General features: G+C 44.9%; 1 protein-coding gene across 1 annotated transcript in view; it reads right to left on the reverse strand.

Annotated features, from left to right (window-relative positions):
• CLSPN (claspin) overlaps positions 1-16,235 on the reverse strand; it is a 90,963-nt gene that overhangs the window by 9,211 nt on the left and 65,517 nt on the right. Inside the window, exons 23-24 of the mRNA XM_040337316.1 lie at positions 14,449-14,528; positions 10,604-10,765 (exon numbers count right to left, since the gene is read on the reverse strand). Of these exons, the coding sequence (XP_040193250.1) occupies positions 10,604-10,765; positions 14,449-14,528 (242 nt within the window). The remainder of the gene's footprint in view (positions 1-10,603; positions 10,766-14,448; positions 14,529-16,235) is intronic.

Below are 16,235 nucleotides of genomic sequence, written 5' to 3' on the forward strand. Positions count from 1 at the left end.
AAGGTTTCCTATCTACATAGAGCCCTATCTGACCATTATCCCATGTTGCTGGAAATTAATCTAGGGCCGAAACCGGGGTTAACGTAAATGGCGGATGGAGCCCATTTGGCTACAGGAGAAATATGTGCAGATTAAATGTGCTGAGGCCATTAAACTTTTTTGGGCCGAAAATGGAAACAGTTGGCCTCCACAGTGCAGCTTAAAGAGGATGAGGCAACACTCGCAGAGGCAGAATATGTTCAGGACCCTACTAGTGAGAGATTGTTGACACTGCGAGCGAGGACCAGGGAATACCAGACTGTTCGAACCACAAAACTTAGTCTCGCACAGCGCAGGAGCATTTTTGAATTTGGGGACAAGAATGGTAGGCTACTGGCATACCTGGCAAGGCCGGAATATGTCCCGGTGTAGATGACAAGCGTAGAGCGGAGGTTTCTGATTTAGCCAAGATTCTAAACACGTTTGTCCAATTTTATAAGGAACTTCATAGATCCTGTATTCTGCGGGGACGGGGGCATTGGAGACTTACCTGACGGACATTGACCTACCTATGCTGACAGAAGACGAAAGTGCTGCCTTGGAATCAGGTATTACTGTGGAGGAGGAGATTGCCTCCTTTGTCCCTCCAAAGTCTCCGGGTTTAGATGGCCTCCCCTCGGAATGGTTCCACACCTTTCGATATGGTTTGGCATCTCGCCTGCTGAAAATGTTCAATGCAGCTAGGTTGGACGGTAGATTACCTCCCTCCATGAGCGCAGCATTGGTCATTTTGATTCCTATGGGAAAAAAGGACCCTCGGGAGTGTGACTCTTATTGTCCGATCTCGCTGATGAATGTCAATACCAAAATACTTGCTGGGAGGTTACAAACCGTTATCCTTAAATTGGTTGATGCGGATCAGACAGGATTTTATCCAGGGTAGGTGTGCTCAGATGAACGTCAGGAGACTCTTTGTGAATCTCCAGACTGACCATGACAACTCCAGGACTAGAATAGTAGCCTCCCTAGACACAAAAAAAAAGCATTAGACTCCGTGCATTGGGAATTTTTGTTTCACCGCTTGGAGTCCTGTGGCTTTGGCCCAGTTTTCAATTCATGGGTGCGGCTACTGTACACGGATCCGCTAATCAGACTGAAGAATAATGGCATTATGTCAGACCCATTCTCTATAGTCAGGGGGATCAGGCAGGGGTGTCTGCTTTCGCCCCTTGGCTATAGAGCCCCTAGCAGTTAAACTACGATCTACTCCCACTTTGACTGGTTGATGGATTGGGATGTTTGAGGAGCGGGTGCCACTCTATGCAGATGACATGTTGCTGTATCTGCAGGATCCAGGACCTTCCAACTGATACAGGAATTTGGAGATTTCTCCGGTTTTCAAATAAACTGGGCAAAATCGTCCCTCTTCGCCACGGACGACGTGTGGCAATTCCGCCGGACTGCCCTTTTTTCCTTATCCACTTCTTTCAAATATTTGGGGATTGAGGTTCAGCTTCCTATGTCAAGGTTTTTGGAGACCAATTTGTCAGATTGGGAATTTTCAGGAGAAGGTACAGAAATGGCAGAATTTACAGATTACATTGATGGAACGAATACATTTGTTTAAGATGATCTTTCTCCCCAAGTTTCTTTATATCCTCTCAAACTCTCCGTTTTTTGTGACAATATGAATCTTCAGACACATTGATTCCATCATTGTGGGATTTCTGTAGGGATCGCAAGCACCCAGGAGTTTCTCTGGCGGTCTTAAAGTTGCTGGTTACAATGGGTTCCTATTTTCTAGCCTCACAATTATCCTTTTCACATTGGTTGGTTGATTTTTCTCCCCAGACACCCAACGCCACTACTTTTTTTGGAGGCAGCGGTTGCCATCTCACAAGAAACCCTGCAAAAAATAGGATTTTTTGTACTCACCGTAAAATCCTTTTCTCTGAAGTCCATGGACGGACACAGCTCCTTAAATCTTGACAAGTGGGTTATGTTCCCTGTTCACAGGAGAGGACTAGGCAGAAACATGTTAAATAGTTAAATACATGTTACATTAACAGAGTTGAACAGCCCCGCCCAGGGGGCGGTCCCTCCAGACATAACCCTCCTCACTGCAGCTTGCAGCCTCAGTTCGTAACAAGCAGTACAAACCTAAAAAGGAGGGGTGGGAGCTGTGTCCGTCCATGGACTTCAGAGAAAAGGATTTTACGGTGAGTACAAAAAATCCTATTTTCTCTTATCGTCCATGGACGGACACAGCTCCTTAAATCTTGACAAGTGGGACGTCCCCAAGCAGTGTCAAAAAACGAGGGGTGGGAAATATATCAGTAAAAACAATTTTAACTTCACCCCAAAACAAGCAGAGCTCCTCAACGGAGGAGGTGCAACTTTAAACAGCCGCCGGCAAAAACTAGCGGCTGAAAAAAACATCATAAGATGCACTCACAGCAACCATGTAAATTCTGGAAAAAGCGTGAACGGACGAGCAAATCGCCGCCTCGCACACCTGTGAGACCGACGCATGATGTCGGGAAAAAAAAAAAAACCCAGGAAGCACCAATTGCCCTGGTCGAAAGTGCCGTGACCGGAAAGGGGGGCCCGCCCTTAGGAGCATAGGCCTGTATGACGGCCTGCCCGATCCACCGAGAAATGGTGGTCGACGAGACCGCCAGGCCCTTTTGTGGACCAGACACCGACACAAAAGAGAGTCAGAAGCTCCGAAATGGAGCCGTAGTAGGCTGGTATACCCGCAAAGCGCGTACCACGCCTAAAGTATGAAAGGCCGAAACCTCCTTCGGAAGAAGGGAAGGTCGCGGGCGCACCATCACCTAATCCTTATGGGGGATCAAGCATGGCGGCTTGCAAGACAAGACCGCCAACTCAGAAACCCCTCTAACAGAGGTAAAGGCCACTAAAGGGGCCACCTTCTGAGATAGTGTCAAGAGAAAATCTCTCTGATGTTTCCAAAAGGAAGGTTCCTGAAGAACCGAGAGCACCAGAGTCAAAACTCATGGGGGAAGAGATGGGCCAAGAGGGGAAAGTATATGACAAACCCCTTGCACACAAAAAAAAAAGGGGACCCACCAGGGAACGGGCCGCAAAAAGGCCACTAAAAGAACACAGCCAAGGCTGAAATCTGCCCCCAAACGGTGCTTTAAGCAATTTTTTAGATCCAATCCAAGCTTTAAAAACAGCAGGACCCTGGACATTGAAAGTACGCCCGTGGACGTCACTCCATCCCTTCGCACCAAGAGAGGTGCGACGGTAGATCCTCCGGAAGAAGACTACGGTGCCCTGTTGAGATGACCGAGTCAGACAGACCCTGGTCACCTAAAGTCTGGCTTCCAATAACCATGTTAAGCAAGTCAGTGACTGTACAACAGGAGGAAGTATGGGACCTTGAGACAGGAGCCTCCTGCCCTGGCAATCGCCAGGGTGCCTCCGCTACCAGGGCCCGATATCAGCGTACCAAGGACGCCGAGATTAATCTGGAGCGATTAGAATCATCGGGATCTCCTCAGCATCCACTCTGTGGAGCGGCCGAGGAAGCAACTACCATGGAGGAATGGCAAAAAATCACCGATACAGACAACACAGGGCCACCAGCGCGACTGACGCGTCTGTACAAGATCACTAGACCTGGCCACTAACTGACACCCTTGCGGCGGAGACAAGCTGCCATGAGATCCATGCCATGTGAGGCTCTCACCTCCTGCAAGGGAGCCGAAACACCCCAAGCACAAAGACCAGTCGCCCTGGTCCAGCATCTGGCGACTCCAGTAGTCTGCCTGCCGGCATACCTGATGGTAGACTGAAGCCACGGCCGTGGCGTTGTCCGGCTGAAACCAGATTGGTCGACCACAAGGAGAAGCATAGCCTGATCGCCTAAAATAGTAGGACAATGAACAGTAGACAGCACCTGGTATTCCCAGGCGGTCTTCCACCAGGCACTAGCCAGGCCCGACCCTGGGTAGCTACCGAGACCAGACACATTCAAGGAGGTGTGGTCATAGGTCCACGCAAGTCCAGCGACTCAGGGCCGACTGGACCCCCCAGTTTTGTGAACCTCCAGGTTCACAACCCGTGAGCTGGCATTCGTCGTAAACACCGACCACTGGAAGGAAGGAACAACTTCCCGGACCGAAGAGTCGGGAATCTCTGTCACCAACTCAGAGAGACTCTGACTAGGTGGCGCACAGGAATCTAATGATTTCAGAGACAAGAGATTTTTACCACCTGGACAGTAGTTCCACTGGAAAACCAGGGTGTGGAACTGGGCATACAGTACCACCTTGAAGGAGGCTACCCACAGACCCTGAACCAGCAGGCGCCCGGAGAGAAGACCGATTGCGTGATGCCAATACCTTCTCCGCAGACTGAAGAGTCTGCAATTTCTCCAGGGGAAGAAGGACCTTTGCCACTGAGGAGTCTGGATCAACACTAGATACTCCAACGCTGAGTCGGAACCTAGCATGCCCATAATTTGAACCCTGGGTCGCACACATGTAGGGCAGGCTTGCTGCCACTGAGCTACACTTTCTGGCCTAAACGTTTAACATCCACCCGAATCTTCGGAGGGTCTGAATGGGAATAACCCATCCACTAGGTCGGAGACAGAAGCTGCTCTCAGAAGAAAGTCGTCAAAGTAGCCAATGAGGCAAAGCCTCGCTGTCCCAACAAAATTCAAATAAGTGCGAGCTCCTAGCTGAAAACCCATGGTGCTGACGCCAGATCAAAAGGGAGGGCCACAGGCTGACAGAGACCCTTCTCTCATCACGAAGCACAGAAAAAAACACTGTGACATGTGCAAAACGGGACATGCATGTATGCGTCCCTGATGTCCGAGGACGTCAGGACATCCCCCGGATGAAGCGCAGCTACCACCGAACAAATGGATTCCATGCGGAACTACCCGACGTTCACAAAGGTATTTAGGGCCTGAGGCCCATAGAAAACCCCAAAACTCTCGTCCTGCAGGAAAGGTAAAATTACCTTGCAGCTTAGCAAATCCCACACTGCCCAAGGCAGACCGACGTGCCGGGAGGGGAAGACACAAGGACAGAACTTTGTTCTGTGGATAGGAGGAAACCCTATCTAGTACTCCGAAGAGACCACCTCGCAGACCCACTAGTCGGAGAGCAGGGAGGTTTCACTGAATTGTGAACCTGCAAGCCGCCCCTCCCACCTAGAGACAGGGAGGGAAGGCTATATACATTGGCAGGATTTGGGTGCCGGCGTGATCGGCTTATGCACCCAGGGACAGATTAGTCCCCCAGCTGGGCCTTTGACGGCCTGGGAGGGTTGCCCCTAAATAATACACACACATAGTGTGTATGTATATTATGTCTTTGGAGGAAACCGGAGTACCCGGAGGAAACCCACACAGACACAGGGAGCGACAATGCAAGCTCCAGGCAGATTGGCGTCAGTGTGCAGATTGGCGTCAGTGTGCAGATTCGAACCAATGACTCTTTTGCTGCCAAGTAATGGAGTTAAGCACTACACCACCGTGTGCATAAAACCATTCTGAAACAGACGCCCTGGATAACAAGGGCGCAGCATTCAATGAAGCATCACAGACCTATATGAGGCCCTGGACCAGCTGGTCCGCTAGGCTAATAACCTCAGGAGAGAGTCGGTGCTCCTCCACTGTCTGGTGCAAAATGCTCACTCTGTGAGTTGTATACAGCACTAGGGGTCAGGACTACTCCAAGATGGCCGCCGAGCGTTCAGAACGCGGCCACAGGAAAAAGGCCAGCACAATGTAAGCTGCGCCATAGCGTGGCTACGACAAAATGGGCGCCAATGGGGGTTTTCAATGTAATTGAAAAATCTCCCAAAAAAATAGCGCCAGCGACCACTGAGACCCCAGTGTAGTGGCCACAATAGGCCGCAAGCCAGACCCCAGCATGGTAAACATGGAACGGGTCAGTACTTCGGATCTTCTATCAGTCAGATCCATACAAGTAGGGGTTCCCGCCCGGCGGTGAGGGACTACAAAAGCCCTCAGTGGCTTTTCTCATTCCGCATCTCAGAAATTATCAAAGAAGGGCACAGAAGGAAAAAACCTACACAGCGGTCTGATTTGTGTGATCCAAAAAAGACCGAGCCCTCAGCGGAAACCCAGCTGCACTATGCAGCTTAGGAGAGTCCCTTGCAGCAGTAAAAAGCGCACCCATAAATGCCTTATTCTGCCTTTTTTTTTTTTTTTCAACTAGGTACCTAGTCCATGGCTCCATAACAGAGCATTCCCCAGGGGATAACGGAGGAAGGGGGCACTCTTTTACCGCCCGCCCGCAGTCCACCCCCACCCTGGCACAAACTGTGTCCAGGACTAACAATAAAAACTCTGTGGGAATCACAGGTGCTAACACCTGCTGCCACCACCAGCATGTGGGGAAGGACCCAGATACTGACTCCAATTACAAATAGACAAAAGCTCCTAGAGCCCTATTCAGGGCCTCTCACCCACTTGCTGCGCTGACCAGGGGTAACCAGGGGACTCCCTCAGGAGGAGACTGCACAGCGCTGCCTGTGAGGAAAAGAACCGTGAGGTAACTTTTGCAGGGACCTGTGGTTAAACAGGAAAAGCCTCATAGGGCTGTTTTATTTAAGGACAAGTCACAGATACAGCATAAAAAGCAAAACCATTACAGGTGTCACCAATCAGTCAGCGTCTGCTGAAGTATAATCATAAACATCTGTGCTCATCACAGGGCTTTTTACCTCACAGGAAAGCCCAATACAAAAAAGAAAAAACACAGGCCAGATAACACAGTCCCCTCAGGAAGGCCCCCTCCCCCCTGACAGCGGCAATGTTAGCAATGCAGCAAGGGAAAGGAGCAGGGAAGTAAGGGGAAGGGACCCCCGAACCCCAGGAATGCCCAGCTGTACCAACCCACCGAAGCAGGAGGGACTGTACTTACCCGTCCGAGCGAGGACTCGCTGACGCATTCCTGACAGAACTACAACCGCAATGGAGGTAGCTGTCGGCCCGGTCCACTGTGATTGAGACAACACCACAGCTCAGTCATATGTGGACCTCGGAGCAAAGCTCACCGGCCACCTCAGGAGTCATGAGGTATGGCGTGGCAGACCAAGCCTCTTTGCAAAGGTGTGCCCACGCTTGCTGGTCGGACTGAGTAGACTACAAGGATCTATAATATCCAGCCTGTCTCTCAGCCAACAGTTGAAAGAAGATTCTTCAAGAAAAAGTAAAGTAAAATAAAATAAAATTTCTCCTCAGGGCGCTGGGCCCAAAGGGAGCCATACGTCCTTCTCCTTTGCTAGGCAGAACGAAACTGAGGCTGCAAGCTGCAGTGAGGAGGGTTATGTCTGGAGGGACCGCCCCCTGGGCGGGGCTGTTCAACTCTGTTAATGTAACATGTATTTAACTATTTAACATGTTTCTGCCTAGTCCTCTCCTGTGAACAGGGAACATAACCCACTTGTCAAGATTTAAGGAGCTGTGTCCGTCCATGGACGATAAGAGAAATAGGATTTTGTACTCAGAGTTTATGGACGGACACAGCAGCAATTGACCATAGGGTATTATCCTTCCTTTTAGGAGATGGACTAGGCAGAAAACAGCACGTTAAGTGTTCAAAACACTTCTCACAGTACCTCCCAGGGGGCGGGTCCCCCGGGTACATCCCTCTCTGCCTCATGCAGCTCCAGTTTGAAAACAAGCAGTACAAACAAAAGGAGGGGAGGGTGCTGTGTCCGTCCATGAACTCAGAGAAATGGATTTTACGGTGAGTACAAAAATCCTATTTTCTCTTCCGTTCATGGACAGACACAGCAGCAATTGACCTTAGGGACGTCCCAAAGTAGTGTCAAAAATTGAGGGGTGGGAAAACACAGCAAACCAAACTTTACCCCAAACAAACCAGAGTTCCTCAACGGAGGAACTTCAACCTTAAACAGCCGCCTGTAAAACCTTTACGGCCAAAGGAGGCATCCGAAGATGCACTCACATCCACCTTGTAAAACTTTGAGAAGGCGTGGACCGACGACCAGGTCGCTGCCTTACACACCTGTAAAACAGACGCTTGATGGTGGAAAGCCCAAGAGGCACCAATCGCCCTGGTCGAATGCGCCGTAACCGGAAAGGGGGGCCCCCCCTTTAGGGCATAGGCCTGAAGCACGACCCGTCGGATCCACCTAGAAATGGTGGCCGACGAGACCGCCAGACCCTTCTTAGGACCAGTCACCGACACGAACAGTGAATCTGACCTGTCGTATCAGACAAGTACACCCGTAGGGCTCGAACCACGTCCAAGGAATGCAACGTGGCTTCCTTCGGGTTTTTCAGCCGAGGACATAAGGATGGAAGAACAATGTCCTCATTAATATGAAAAGCCGAAACAACCTTATCAAATACCTTATCAAATACCCATCAATACAGAGAATAGTGCCAAGCTCAATCTCCCATAACTGAACCATTCAGGTCCCTGACCCTATCCAGCACTGCAGTGTAGCAGCTTTTTTTTTTTTTTACCGATAAAAAAAAAAAAAAACACAAAAGAAAAACGGAACCCCCCTCCCCCCAGGGATTTCCAGTTTTCAGTTTTGCAAGTAGTAGGATAAGAGAACAGAGCCCATCCTTCTCAAGAATATCATGCCCACACACTCCTCACCAAACTGAAAATCTTGCAGTAAAGTAAAAAACACTTAGTCACTTCTAATAGTCTGACCACTCTTCCTCCAACATACTAGAGAATCCACCCATCTAAACCACACCTTCCTAAACTTTTTGGGAGCCCCTCTAGCCTCAGCAGTTCACATCCGCACATCCGCATTCACAATCTTTATTCACATCCCAAGTCAACAGTTCTCCATGAATCCAACGCTTGGCAATAAGTTTCCACACTCCAAAAAACAGGATCCTATGGAACAATTTTGTGTAGATATTATTCTCCTCCTGGTCAAAGACCCCCAGGAGGCAACGTAAGAGAGAACAGATATTGGGCAGGCCAAATTTATCCAAGATAAATTCAGTTACCTGCGACCATAAAGGTCTTTTTGGCATTCCCACACCATACACTTATGGCAGATCGCAGACTCCCTTCTACGCATTTGATGAAGTCTAGTTGGCGTATAGTACAGCTGGTGAAGGTAATGAAATCGAATAATTTTATCCGTGGAAGAGATAAGACACCAGATAAGTATCAAGGACCTCCTGCCACTGCTCCTCTGATGGCTCCTGGACAATTGCCACCCACGGAGCCTTGGCCCTAGAAGTGGAGCCCATCTCCCCAGGGCCAACTGCCCTATAGTATCTAGAGATCCGTTTTGAGGGGTCCAGATCAATCAAAACCTTTTCCAGGTAAATATTTTGTACCCGAACCTCACCCTTCCCAATTTGGGCCACTATTACACCATAAGGGGTTATTTGAAGATGGCCACAAGGGCCCATACCCTCGCCGCTGGGGACAAAGATGGAATACTTTCCAAGGAAGCGCCATAACAGATGCCAACTGCCTCCCTGGAATCTCCTTCCTATAAACCATATTTCTCTTCCGTTCATGGACAGACACAGCAGCAATTGACCTGGAAAAGGTTTTGATTGATCTGGATCCCTCAAAACGGATCTCTAGATACTATAGGGCAGTTGGCCCTGGGGAGATGGGCTCCACTTCTAGGGCCAAGGCTCCGTGGGTGGCAATTGTCCAGGAGCCATCAGAGGAGCAGTGGCAGGAGGTACTTGATACTTATCTGGTGTCTTATCTCTTCCATGGATAAAATTATTCGATTTCATTACCTTCACCAGCTGTACTATATGCCAACTAGACTTCATCAAAATGCGTAGAAGGGAGTCTGCGATCTGCCATAAGTGTATGGTGTGGGAATGCCAAAAAGACCTTTATGGTCGCAGGTAACTGAATTTATCTTGGATAAATTTGGCCTGCCCAATATCTGTTCTCTCTTACGTTGCCTCCTGGGGGTCTTTGACCAGGAGGAGAATAATATCTACACAAAATTGTTCCATAGGATCCTGTTTTTTGGAGTGTGGAAACTTATTGCCAAGAGTTGGATTCATGGAGAACAGTTGACACTTGGGATGTGAATAAAGATTGTGAATGCGAATGTGCTGTTGTATAGGATAACCGCTGAGGCTAGAGGGGCTCCCAAAAAGTTTAGGAAGGTGTGGTTTAGATGGGTGGATTCTCTAGTATGTTGGAGGAAGAGTGGTCAGACTATTAGAAGTGACTAAGTGTTTTTTACTTTACTGCAAGATTTTCAGTTTGGTGAGGAGAGTGTGGGCATGATATTCTTGAGAAAAATGGGCTCTGTTCTCTTATCCTACTACTTGCAAAACTGAATGTGGAAATCCCTGGGGGGAGGGGGGTTCTGTTTTTCTTTTGTGTTTTTTTTACCGGTTAAAAAAAAAAAAAAAAGCTGCTACACTGCAGTGCTGGATAGGGTCAGGGACCCGAATGGTTCAGTTATGGGAGATTGAGCTTGGCACTATTCTCTGTATTGATGGGTATTTGTTGCCCAATGACTTTGCTGCAACACCTAGCCGATGTTTTTGTATGTGGTATACTTTCTTACGCAAAATAAAAACTAGCAAAAAATATGCACACAGGCTTCAAGTAAAAGCTCACAATACCTTAGATTTAGGTTTCTCTGTAGATCTATCTTGCTTTTGTGGAGAAACAGTCTGGAAAACAAAGTTCCTCGAGTTCCTGGGTGCATTAGGATTTAGGGTTGACATTGCAGCTAATTTCTGAAGGACTTCTTTAGGCATGTTTAACATAGAACCTGTCTTCATCTGAAAAACAAAAAATTCACATTTGAAAAAAATATATAGCCATGTAACACTTGTCAGTAGCCGATTGATGAACCCATTTGCATAAGCCATGGAAAGCTGGTTGTGTTAAAAGACATTCCCCAGAAACAGGCAAAAAGACAGAAAATTTGTATTTAATAGTTGTGCACAGCAGTTACACCTGCTGAAATGAACAACACTGTGTATAGACAATTAGTGTACTGAAGATAATTGTACGACAGTGTGCAACCATGCGGTATGCTATATACAGTATACACACACAAACAAAATGTATAAAATGTCTGGCACATAGTGCACAGCATAATATACGAATCTCAGAGGAATGGAGAATAAAATAAAGCAGTATAAAAAGTAGAGTATAAAAATCTGGGCAGTGTATAGTATACTGTATAACTTACAGCAAAGTGTATAAAGTGGACCAGTGTGATGCCTTTAGATAAAGTAAAATTAATTTTATTTTCATCCACTCAGGATAGGAAAAGTCTTGAACATTCAGGTTTTACTGCCACCTACAGGAGGGTTGAACAATGGCAAAAAAAAAAAAGAAAGCAAAAAACTGTAGGCCAGCCCAGCATAACCTCTCCTACTACCAGCATGCGTCACTTATTTTTTTTTGCCAATATCCTAGGACAACGGACGTCTTTTTCTTCAGTGCTGCTGTTGTAAAGACAAAGCAATTATTCTACAAGTGCTTTCCTTCATTCAAAACTTTTTTTTAATTATTAGAGGAAAGGTTACTGCCAAGGGCAGTGAAAAGGCGGACTTTTTAGGCAAAACAGGCACATAAGGTTTAAAAAAATATAAACTTAATTACAAAAATACAATGAAATACATAGAAAAAATACAGAGTATACGTTCAAATGCAAAAATTCCTTTTTGTCTCGTCTACGCGTTTCGCCTTTTGGCTTCCTCAGGACGAGGTTAGGCGAATTTGACAGCAAGATATTACTTATTTCATTAATCTGGAATGAAATATAATAGATTGTAACATTCGACAAACAATGGTATTTTAATATGTGGGAAATACAGCGCAGGTCTGTGAATATGATTTATAATGACGTGATATCAAACTAAATTGATGAATGTGGCTGCTGCAGCAAAAAAATGTTAGATGAACAAATATAGAATGTAAAAGGAATGAATGCTGCGCTGCTAGTATGGTGTGTGTAAGTGAATCAATACCAACATGATGGGGTAAACATTATACACACCACAATAAACAAAGTGCTTAAATGTGCAAAAAAAAAATCAAGAGTAAAATGGTGCACTGAAATAAATAGTCCTTATAGCTGTGGTCAGCTAAAAAATGGTTGAACGTAAAATCTTCATGTAAGCACCCGAGTTGTGTTAGAAAGAAAATCCACAGCAAGTGTAAGATAGCTGATTGAAGCACCTCCACCTCAAGTAAATATTCTGCTTACCGAACACCAAATAATAAATCACATGTAGCACTGATAGATAACCTCCGTTCCCCAGCTAGGTTCCTCCACACCAGATGGAATAAATGGATAGTCCTTAGCCAGAACGCACTCATGCGTTGAACCCAGGACTAAAGACAAAAAGGGCAAACAGAGTAGTACTGCTAACAAAACGATTTATTGGTACTGCTAACAAAACGATTTATTGGTAAATACTGATGGCACACTTGCAACCTTAAATGTCCCCGGTACAATTGGATGGCTAACAATCATTCCGGTATTTGCAGAGACCTTATTTACATGCTTACGTTCATTATTGTTTTAACCATTAAAATACCATTGTTTGTCGAATGTTACAATCTATTATATTTCATTCCAGATTAATGAAATAAGTAATATCTTACTGTCAAATTCTCCTAACCTCGTCCTGAGGAAGCCAAAAGGCGAAACGCGTAGATGAGACGAAAAGGAATTTTTGCATTTGACCGTATACTCTGTATTTCATTGTATTTTTGTAATTAAAAGTTTATATTTTTTTAAACCTTATGTCCCCGTTTTGCCTAAAAAGTCCGCCTTGTCACTGCCCTTAGCAGTAACCTTTCCTCTATTCAATATTTCAGATGTTGGCAAATGTGAGTGCTTTTTTTGTTCCCCTTCCCTATTTTAACCTTTTTAAATTATTATTAACCACTTCAGCCCTGGACCATATTGCTGCTCAATGACCAGGCCCCTTTTTGCGATTCGGCACTGCGTCGCTTTAACTGACAATTGCGCAGTCGTTCTACGTGGCTCCCAAACGAAATTGGCGTCCGTTTTTTCCCACAAATAGAGCTTTCTTTTGGTGGTATTTGATCACCTCGGCGGTTTTTATAAGTGCGAGATGTCTATTGGCTTTTTAATTAACTTGTGTTTTAAATACAGTACTGCACTTAGTTGGTGCCCCCTTGTGTTCCCTTTTACAAAGTGTTGTGCAACTGCAATAAAGAATTCTGACGATAAGGTAGGGCACTCTGCCTCATCCAGTAAAACCAAGGAGGATTCCAATGAGGTAGACTGTAAAACCTTAGAGTAGCAAGATTTCCGGTTACAGAAACCATTAATAGAGTATGGGCTAAAATTAACTGTTATAGTGGGACCACCTCTTTTGTGTCTAGATGCAGACAGTTACAGATCATGTGGCGATGATGAAACTACGCCATTTACAGAAACACTGGCATCTGATGGGGGTAGTAGCTGGAGGTGACCTAAATGACTGTAGACAGGCAATAGAAATGGATTAGGAATTGGCGTTATGCTGGGCTCCTTTGAAAAGCAGGAGCAACATTTGGGAAATGCTACAGCTAAGATAGTAAAAAGTGCAGAGCGAACCCAACAATACACCAAATCGATCAAGTCAAGGCTTAGTCCCTCAACATTAACCACTTCCACAGCAAAAAAGTGGTGCCCAACAAGGCAACAATGAGTAGGCTGAGCACTGGGAGCTACCTCACAGAGTCTTTAGAGACAAGGGGAATGTAGAGGCAATACCAACAGTCCTGCATATGGAAAGAACTCCAAAGCCAAGTGGTTACCAGAATGGGATCTGGAAAGCACCCCAACCAGGACCCCAGTTTCCTAAATGGTAGCTTTCAGGCCAAGTCCCACAACATCCAGTCCATCGAGGCACCCTAAAGCTAAAGCTAGACTAATCAGCTCAAAGAGTGATTACAAACCATGAAAAGTCTTGACTGTAGAAAATATGCTACCTCTTTTACTTAAAACTGAAAAATAAAAATGCATCTTTCCCTCTTAGAACACTATGAAAAAAAACAAAGGCATACTGGAATAGGAGGGGTTATCCTGGGCTGGCCTACAGATTTGTTTTGCGTTTTTTGCTTATGCTACTTTAGGCGACAGTGTATGATTTTTGGTGCCCCTAGATGAGAAGGAAGATTTTAATAGGCACTTTTGTAGGGTACAGTAGATTGTGCATTTTAGAAATTCCCTCTTGCATTACAAGCAGGGGTTCTCACGTCTCACAGGTTATGGGATGGGGTACATGGTAAAGACATTATGAGCAGGTAGACACTACTCTGTATGCGTCAGTACAATTTTCCATTTCACCTTTTGTTTTGACATGAAGAAACCTTATTTTGAAAAAAAAAAAGCAGCATTCCAAAACGTATCCTATCTGAGAAAGTTTGGTTTCCCAAATCCAGACTAAAAAGTACCATAATAATTATTTTCTGATCTCAGAGCATAACTCACCTTGGGGAGACTGAATGGCTGGTTTACACCAAATGGATTTTTGCTGGTAGTGTTATTTGGCTCTTTTGTTTCTACAGTTGCTGGAAAAAAAAATAAAAAATTATGACGGAACTCCCAGCATTAAAACACAAATAAAATAACGAAAAAGGGGACCGTTTATAAGCTGTACGATTGTATTTCTGTCTACACAGCACAGCCACACAGATCTGATTTTCTTTGCTGCAGTTCAGGCAACTAGGTCTTGCCCCTACCTGTGAATAGATAGTAAAGGAGAATATGCACTGATGTGCCCATCTCTCATCACACGGCTTTATACTCCTCTAAGCACATGAGCACTGCAGCACATTGGCTCCTTGTGCTATTCCTCCCTCTCCAGTATTTTTTTCAATGATTGAATAAATATGCAAGATCTCTGTTGCCAGATTAACTACTTAAGGACCAGGCCCATTTCTAAAGTTTGTTGTTTACAAGTTAAAAATCAGTATTTTTTTGCTAGAAAATTACTTAGAACCCCCAAACATTAATATATAGATCTATATATTTTTATTTTTTTTGTAGCAGAGACCCCAGAGAATAAAATGGAGATCATTGCAATACTTTGTAAGACCACTGCGCATTTTTTTTTGTAAAGTGTGAAAGATTTTGTTACGCCAAGTAAAATAAATACCCAACATGTCATGCTTTAAATTTGCGCACACTCGTGGAATGGCAACAATCAACAGTACTTAAATATCTCCATAAGCAATTTTTTTTACAGGTTACCGGTTTCTAGCGCTAGAATTATTGCTCACTCCAACAATCGCAGCGATACCTCACATGTGTGTATTGAACACTGCTTACATATGTGGCGCATTTTACCTATGTGTTTCCTTCTACACGCAAGCTCGGAGGTACAGCGTGCTTTAATTAGCTTTAATTTTTTTTTCGGATTTATTTTACTATTTTTAAAAAAAAATTTAGACTGTCCCATACAAAAAAATGTATGATCACTTTATTTCCTATTACGAGGAATGTAAACATCCTTTTAATGTGAGATCTGGGGTCATAAAGACCTCAGATCTCAAAAAAGAATAAAACACACACAAAAAGAAGAAAAAAAAAAAAAAGTGCCCTTTAACCACATAAGGACCGAGATTTGGTTTACAAGTTGAAAACAAATGTTTGGGGGTTCCAACACCGTAGAGAATAAAATGGCAGTCATTTCAATTCTTTGTCACACCGTATTTGAGCAGCGGTCTTACAAGTGCACTTTTTTTGTAAAAAAAAAAAACAAAAAAAAACACTTTTAATAAAAAAAATAAGACGATAGAGATAGATAGAGATATATATATATATATATATATATATATATATATATCTCTATCATGAAAGGTGTCACGCCAAGTGAATTGATACCCAACATGTTATGCTTCAAAGTTGTGCCCGCTCGTGGAATGGTGACAAACTTTTTCCCTTAAAAATCTCCATAGGCGACGTTTAAAAGATTCTACAGGTTGCATGTTTTGCGTTACAGAGGTGGTCTAGGGCTAGAATTATTGCTCTCGCTCTAACGATCACGGAGATACCCCACGTGTGGTTTGAACCCAGTTTTCATATGCGGGCTCTACTCACGTATGCGTTCGTTTCTGCATGCAAACTCTCTGCGCTTAAAAAAATAATAATCTTATTTTACCTTAAATTCTTATTTCTTACACTGTCACTTTTATTCCCATTACAAGGGATGTAAACATCCCTTGTAATAAATAAGAAAAAAAAAAGCATGACAGGACCTCTTAAATATGAGATCT

Source organism: Rana temporaria, chromosome 2 (genome assembly GCF_905171775.1).
Source record: "Rana temporaria chromosome 2, aRanTem1.1, whole genome shotgun sequence".
Lineage (NCBI taxonomy): Eukaryota > Metazoa > Chordata > Amphibia > Anura > Ranidae > Rana > Rana temporaria.